The sequence below is a fragment of the Alligator sinensis genome, unplaced genomic scaffold, assembly GCF_000455745.1.
Source record: "Alligator sinensis unplaced genomic scaffold, ASM45574v1 scaffold1156_1, whole genome shotgun sequence".
NCBI classification, from domain to species: domain Eukaryota; kingdom Metazoa; phylum Chordata; order Crocodylia; family Alligatoridae; genus Alligator; species Alligator sinensis.
The window spans coordinates 1,546,236-1,554,632 of NW_005842296.1; the positions used below are offsets into that span (position 1 = coordinate 1,546,236).

General features: G+C 44.2%; 1 protein-coding gene across 2 annotated transcripts in view; it reads right to left on the minus strand.

The window, feature by feature from the left end:
- Window positions 1-6,723, minus strand: part of LOC102388360 (24-hydroxycholesterol 7-alpha-hydroxylase) — a 38,736-nt gene extending 32,013 nt beyond the window's left edge. For both annotated transcript variants that reach the window (XM_025209592.1, XM_006028217.3), the window contains exon 1: window positions 6,500-6,723. In XM_025209592.1, the coding sequence (XP_025065377.1) occupies window positions 6,500-6,682 (183 nt within the window). In that variant the 5' untranslated portion in view covers window positions 6,683-6,723. The remainder of the gene's footprint in view (window positions 1-6,499) is intronic.
- Between the last annotated feature and the right edge of the window lie 1,674 nt (window positions 6,724-8,397).

Sequence of the window (8,397 nt, forward strand, 5' to 3'; positions counted from 1 at the left end):
CAGCATTGCAGCATTCATGAGACGCCTGGTACCTCACGGTATGTAGAAAAAATATTTAAAGCTGTGCCTCTGTCCGAATCATCGAATCTTTCTGAATCTCTCCGAATTGATTTGGAGGGTTCCAATTCACTTTGGAGAGATTAAAGGGTCTCCTGATTCAATGCGGATTCAGAGATTCAGCTGCCGAATCAGGCTGAATATCTACCTTATCGAATCAGCAATCAAAGCTTTGTACAGCCCTAGCAGCCATCTCTTGTGTGTTGTAATCTGTCTCTGCCTCCAGGGCTGTCAGATCTTTATTCTTGTCCCCCTTACACAGGCCTCTGGTCCTCTCTAGTCAGTCTGAAGAATCAATTGCCTCACATCTCCCTTTCTTTATAACAAACAGGATAATAGTGCAAGTCATTATAACTTATTAGCCACAATCTATAATCCTTTCAACTATTTACACTGCTATACCAACCAATACCTACACCTAAAACTATAAATGGATGTCTAAGGCTAGGGACGGACATTCAAAAAGCCTGAGACTGAATTGATTCTATTTTTGCAGGTTGGTCTAACCTGGCTAAACTGAATCAGTTTGTAACTGTACAGACATCCCAGAAATGCAGGCACATGCCTGCAGTGGCTCAGGCTAGAAGTTGGGGTGGGGGAGGGGGGGTCGGGTCACTAGAGCAACCTTCCCTTCCCTTCCCCAGCGCTGAGCTGAGGGGGCCTTGGCCAGGCCCCGGGAGGATGCTCTGATTAGGGAAGGGTTCCCACCCCAGCAGCCCAGCAGGGAATTGATAACACAGTGTTTATCACCCCTAACTCAGCTTTATCACCCCATTAAGAAAACAACAGAGGGACATTATCAGCTACCTGTTGATTCTTCCTGTGTCCTTTCTGCCACAGCACAGACCATAGCCAGCATGTGGTCTGCTAGCTAATGCTGAGAGATGTCTATGTAAGGCAGAGTGGATAGGGGATCCCTGCTTAGCAGGGAGTGGGGGGTGGGGAGCAGGGGGAAGCCAGGTGCCTGCAGTCTCGGCGGGAGCTGTAGCCAGGGAGCAGAGGGGAGGAGCCAGCCCTGCTGTGGAGCAGAGAGCCCCGCCCAGCCCAGAGAGCATGCTTGGATGCTGGGGGAGTCTGGTTTAGCTTAAACCAGTGAGAGGTCTGGGGCAGACATTGCAGAAACCAGTTTTACCCAAATCAATTAAGTCTGATACTACATTCAACCAGGTTTATCTTAAACCAATTTTAGCCATTTTCAAACTGGCTGATGTGCACTGAACATCTGTTCTGTTACAGGTTTAAATCAGTTTCTGATCACTAATACTAGTTTATATGTAATGTCTATCCCTGTCCTAAAGGTCAAGTCTCTACAGAGGTCTTCTAGACCAGTGGTCCTCAACCTTTTGCACCTTATGTCCCACCTACAGAAGGTCAAAACCTCTTGGTCTCACTGGTCAATGAGTGGGCGCCGGGGGGGGAGTCCCATCGTGGCACTTCCAGTTTTGCCGCCGTGACCCGTGTCCCACCTAGCAGACTGTCACAGAGCACTTAGGTGCCCTGCACCTTTTAAAGAGGGGAAACTGCTAGAGAAGAGCCCTAGCAGTGAGTGAGGAGCCCCAGCTGCTGGTTGCCAGAGCAACCAGAGTTAGCTGGTGACCCACACCTGCCAGCAGTCAGCTGACCAGAAGGGGCAGGGCTTGGCTCACATTTAAAACCCAGGGCTGAGGCCAGGCTGGCAGTTCCCTGCTGGCAGCCAAGGGGGGAGGAGCAAAGGGGAGAGGCCTGACTGCACGAGCAGCTCCTGATACTGTGGTGGGATGGAGTATTCCCTGGTAGGGTTTGAATAATGTTATAGCCGGGTGGCTAGGATTTATGTTATAGCCCAGGGGCTTGTGGTTTTGTTTGCTGTTTTAACTGGTGGCTTGGGTGAGGCTATTAGGGGACGGAGGAGGCCTCAAAGGGGCAGCTCTAGTGTTTAGTCTGAATGTAACTATTCAGCTATTGAGATCGATATTAATGTACAAACTTCTTGATTCTTCTATTGAGGATAATAGTTCCTACCTAGCAGCATAGGCTCATTGTCATTTGATGCTACTTCCCCTTCCTACATTATTTCCATTAGCCTGGATGATCTGCACTCCCATGCAAAATGTCCTTTTTTTGAGGCATCTCCTGCATTCTGTATTTATTGCTGGACATTGTTGTCACAATGGTGACTTGGTGTTTCGCCACATCTGCCACACCTTTCACTGCTTTCACAATTGAAGGGTCTTGTTTTGCCTCACTTTTGCTTTATTTTGATGTTGTATCTTAGATGTGAGGGGTCCCTTCCCCTCTTAGATCTTGTTTGTACTATATCAGTGTTATCTAATTAAGTTTTAGGTACACTTTTAGCCTGTAAATCATACTGCTGTTTCTTTATTGATTCTTGCATCATAACTTTTGTTATGGCTTCTGCCAGTATGAGTTCTAGATCTAACTGCAGTTGTGCTGGTAGAGTGATCACAGAGACCTGGTCCTCCATGTCCACTAGACAGCCGTGCCAGGGGGATTGTAATACAGGTTGGACTGTTCCTGGGGGAGTCAGATAACAACCCGCACTGGTTGTGACAAATGGCGGCAGCAGTGCACAGGGCAGCTCTGACTGGCTGCCCCAGACTGCCCATGAGTTACCCCAGGTGCTGTACTTTGCTCCAAATTAGCTGCCTCCTCTTTAGGTGTTACAGATACAAAGATGGCAGGGAAGTCTAGTGTGCAGGTCTGAGTCAGGCACCTAAGCAGAAGTGCCTATGAGAGGGGTTTGGACCTGGCCCTTTAGTCTGTCTTCACTTCAGTTGCCAATATAGGAACTGGGAGCTCTGGTTTTTCCCTGCAGGGCTATTGCTATGAGTTGGGAGCTATGGTTTTTCCTTACAGAGGTACTGCTATGAGGAGCACAGTACACTAAAGAGTATATGGAGCTCAAGCTACTCTGGTATCTAAGTATGGAAGCTGGATTTCAGAAGAAACCAATGGTGAGCTAGGCGAGTTAAGGGCTTGTGAATAGTGCCAGACAGAGATCAAAGGACAGTATAATCTTAGGTATCCTCTATGTTCATGACAAGTCTTTTCAAAACAGTGGGTAGAAAAACTTGCTTGAATATTCCCATGAAAGATCAGGCCAAGCTACCCAGTAGATGAGAAGTGCAGTCTCCAGACCTAGTTAGTCCTTGGGTCCTTTCTCAAGAATTCAAGTAAGGCTGCAGACAGCTGCCGACTAAGAACTGGGTGAAGTCCCTCAAGTCACCATCTGTTGACCATCATCATCTGTTGGTAGCGATTCTGTTCAAATCCAGCTGAGGTCAGTAAGAACTGAAAAAATGCAGATGGCTTCATAATGCTTCCACCAGGACTCTGGCCTCCCAGTCTCCCAATAGGAAGTTTCTCTACACAGATGCACTGTATCAAAAATAGTAGTGTGTACATGGCCTCTCAACTTCCTTGAATCAACATTACAGGTGTCATATTGAATGTAATAGTTTGAATGTTTGTAATAGTTGCCCATTAGCCAGCTTAGGAAGAAGACAAGATTTATCTTCTTATCTAGGCCATTGTTTTGGCCTACATGCAGAAGGTCCTGACTTTGCACAAAGTCTTAACTCTTGAATTTTATCTTTAGAGGCCTTTAAGAAAGTTAACCTAAAAATGACCCTTAAGCAAACATCCCGCATTCTGAGAAATCAAACCCTAGGAGCTTTTTAAAAGATTGGAAATAAAAGTCAATTCAGTGATATGGAAATTCCTCAAAGTAATTAGAATAGTCAAGAAAATAAACTAATTACCAAGCAAAAGAATCTGTTGAGTAAGATCCGAGCCCAAATTTGGGAGTAGTGACAGGTTTGGGTAGGAGGGGCCCAAGACGGCAACTCACTCAATAAAAACTGTAACCTACTGTCCCAATTTGGAGGTAACCTCACTTGCAGAACAATTGCAAGTGTAGGCCGGATCAAACTGATCACCTGAACCACCCTCTCCGTGAACACGAATCTCTTAGTTCACGCTGAAGCTGCGGCGCGCCCAAAAGGGACTGAAGGAAGGGGACTTAGTCCTATCAGTACTGAGGCCAGCCCATTGAAATGTATTGCTGAGGCGAGCCCATTGAACCGTACTACTGAGGCCAACCCATTAAACTGTACTACTGAGGAATGAAAGCATATCTAGATGTTTGGCTTCTTGGAATTATAGGATTGTAAGTATATTATGAAAAATAATAGTATTGATTCAAATTTAACTTTGAGTTATAATTGTAATTGTTTTAAGGAAGTGCATTTAGAGCATTGTTTCTAATATATGTAGTTATTGTGTTCTTAATGTTTGTGGTATTTCTTAAAGCTAAGCAGTGTTATATGTGTAGCAAAGAATTTTAAAATAAAATTGTGTTGTATGAATTAAGTGTGCAATCATTGTGAAATCGTGCAATCAACTAAATACTCCCCCAGCCAGTGCATCAAACGAATCGGTAAGTTGTGTGGGATTTTCTCTATTCCATAACCCACTAGAGACAACAGGTACAAGGGGGAGTGAGTAAGCTGATTTTTCTGGGCATCATGTTACCTTCAGTCTGAATGTCTTTTAATTAAGGTAAGAGAAACAATAAAAACAAGGAGGAACCAAGGTAAAGTCTCTGTGGGCCTTGTCTTAGTTTTGGTCAGTGCTGAACTAGGGAGTCTCTACAGCTACACATTTGAATCTCTACCATGTCAGCAAAAGGACACTGGCCTGAAGCTGGAGGCCATAGGAGGTCTGCAGTTTCTCAGACTGAGGAAAGGGGGCACATGTCTCACGCTAAACAGTACATGACAAAAAACACAGCACGTGCGTTTGCTCTGTCAAAGAGCAAAGAAACTCTGAGGACAAAACAGCTTCCATTTCCACATGCAGCAAAGATCTTAGGAAGTAGAGGGCCAGCAATAACATTGGTAGACATATCACTGACATTTGGCAACAGGTCCTATTTTAAAGTAACAGCATTATTACGCAAGAAAAAGATTTTGTAGCCAATCTACAGTCTATAGGCTTAGAACTGTACTTGATTTTCTACTCCCAGTTAGAGCACTGACATGGGCAAAGAAAAGATCATTTTTATGTGCACAGATAAGGTTGATTATTATGTTTGAATTTACCTGGACTTTATAGACAACCTGTTGTGAAAGAAGCCAAATTTAATAAGATACGGTTTTGACCATTTATCTCAGGCTGCTTATCTAATCAAGATGAACTCTTCCTGGGTCTCAGTGTGGATTTTGTTTGTATTTGTACTGTAAGGTCAGGGCCATCCAAAGACCAGTCAGGTCAAGGAAAAGACTCCTATTGATGTCAATAGCTTGATCATATCCTCATGGTGTTAAATCTCTGTTGTTGGTATTGTTTACTGTTACTATAAATTATTTTGACTTGATCAGATTACAGGTTTTTTTTATTGCAGCATGTCTTGTATAATAGGGCTAATAAAAAAAAAAATCAGTGGGGGTTTAAGTCAGAATTTTTCACTTAAAATATATGTAGTTAGAATTAAACTTGAAAGTGTAATAAATTATGGCTTCAACACCTTATGATCTATGAAATAATTTAAAGACAAAAAAAATAATATTCAAGCAGTATGTTGTTTGCTGACAAAGTTTTAAAGAAAATCAAGCTACTGGACTAGGGGAACTCGCTGGCAAAACCCCTGGAAACAGAAGTTGTGAAAGTATTTGCCTGCTGAGAGCTGTGCCCTCTTCAGTGGGTGCAGAGAGACTATTCCTTCATTTCAATTTATTCAGTCTAGTTCAACTCAATCACTGCTTTATTCAAAGTAGCTACCCAAAGAAAGTTTCTAACCACAGGAGCAGTGAGACTGTGGCATGGCTGGAATAGCCTGAGCAGAACCCAGGCATGTTCCTTGTCCAGTTGCTCACCTGAAGTGTTTTACCCCAAGTTCATAAAACGCCTGGTTTAAGAGAACAGCTTAGAAACACAAACCTTGAAAGGCTCAAAAAGAATGCAAACAAAAAAAGCCACAGAAATTATTAGCATTACTTCGCATTTCATGACATTTGAGCTAATTTCATGATAGTGATGTCTGCACTCTTGCACACAGTCACTGTAGTCAGCTGCAAAGGGATAGCAGAGACCACTTTTGCAACCATAATGCACTATTCAAGTGTCCCTCTCATGCGAGACATGGCTGAATAAAGCAAAACTGCAAGTAGAGAGTCCAAGTAGGATGAAGCACAAGAAGTACCACTCAGAATCTGTGTACTGAGCCTACCGAGGAACGCACTAGCAACTCCCAGAGAGCTCAGCAAGCCCCAAGCTTCACCTCTCCCATCCCAATGCTTCTATGATTTAATAAATACAACAACAGAGTAAAGATATTTTGTGAGGGAGCTTTTAATGCTGAAGCTTCTCTTTCCCCCAGTACTGGCCTGTAGGACCCCCTGCACACACCGGCACTGTAGCACATGACCCTTCCCATTGTTACCTTGACTCTAGCTTGTTCTATGAACTCCAGAGGACCCTTCCCAAACTGAAACGCCACTCCAAACCATGGGATCCAGCCGCTGATGCAAGGTGGGGCATTGGGGCATCTCAGCCGAAACAAAACCAGCTTCCCAATAATCAAGGTCAGCACTGCTGTCAGCAGGACAGCGAGAGCTGCATCCATTCTTCAAGGGGCTGGCTGCGGCTGCGCAACAGACTGCTCTGACACTGACTGCTTCCGTTCTCCAGACTGCAACGCTGCCCAGGGTTACTCCAGGTCAGCCAACAAAATCCGTCTTCCATGCCACTGCCTCCAGCTGCTCTCTGCCCGGGAAACGAGACACTCAGGCCCCAGACAGCCGGGTAGGTCAACCTGCCGCAGGAAAAGAGACAAGAATCTGATGTGCTGGCAGGAGATTAAAGCACGAAGTTTACTCAGGTTAATAAAATTTGACATCATTTGTTTATGCATGAAAAGGGCATGCAAGGCAGAAAAACTACATTGCCCACAACCCTCATCTGCAGCGCTCTGTGACGTTACCTAACAGACGTATAAGCTTGGCACAACCCATCTGTTGCTGCAGCTGATGGAGCTGACCCTGGGCCTGCAAATGCCTGTGAATAACTGATGCGGAGCTCAAGGGGCAGCTGCTGGGTTATTTGTTTTAATTAAATGTGAGAATCAAGGCTAAAAGAACATTAAGACTGCAAACCCATGTGTGCACAAGGGTGCAAGGATGTGGTTAAACCCTCTGGGCAGCACTTTTTTCCTTTCACTTCATGATACTAAGCTCCAGCTACCCTGTTTATAGGTTACAAGCTCCTATTCTCTCTCAGTGACTCACTTCCCAGCCTCAGACATTCTGGCTGAAACTTCTTTTTCTTACAAATCTTCAGTCTGAAGCAAACATGGTCCTGGAAATGACCAGCTTGAATAGTTAAAGAAAGTTATGAGTAACTTAAAGCAGAAGCGTATTGCAGAATTATATAAAAAAAAAAAAAAGGCTGGAAGGGACCTCAGGAAGTCATCTACTCCAGTGGTACTCTGCTTTCTTAGACTCAAGGCCAGTTCTTAGCTTTCACTTGCTTTTTTGACTATGAAGAAATAACAGAGCAATACTTCTGTTAGAAAGAACTCTGAAAGATCACAACAGGGCAGAATGTTTTTTACATTAAGGATCCCTAATTGAAGTCTCAGGGTTTATCTCGTGACTCATATGTAGGTATTTACATACCTAGCACTGCACAGCACCCTTTAAAAGATCCCAAGGCACCCTAGGATGTCTTGTCACCCTGGCTGAAAAAAACCAAAAATTGATCTAGTCCCACCTCCTGCTTGAGGCAGAATCATGCCTATTAAAACTATTCTGGACAACTTCACAGACATGGGAGGTGTTGGACAACCTTTATTAAAAGAACTTCCACTCCAGCTCTGCTTGCTTATCTAGGGGACAAATTACTCCCTAGAACCCTATAAGAAATTTGAGATATTTAGCAGGGGTGGATCTAGGGGGATGCAGTGGTATAGTTGCACCTCCCTTTGGTTCCTGGCCCATCCAAAGTTTAAAACAAACTGTCTGGCAGGGGCAGCAGCATTTCTATTCAGGCGGCAGGGAGGGAGTCACTTGACTTCCTGGCTCATTATAATCAACCCAATTCCTTAAAAACACTTAATTCCATGGGTGTTTAACAACCTTCTTTCCTTTTTAATGGGCTTAATGTTTTACTAATGCATCTATGTTAAAAAAACATTAATCTAAGTGTGGAAACTAACTCAGGTGAACATCAACTGAGGCATAGTTTCATAGTTTCTAGGGTCAGAAGGGACCTGGGCAGATCATCTAGTCCGACCCCCTGCCATGGCAGGAAAGAGTACTGGGGTCAAACGACCCCAGCAAG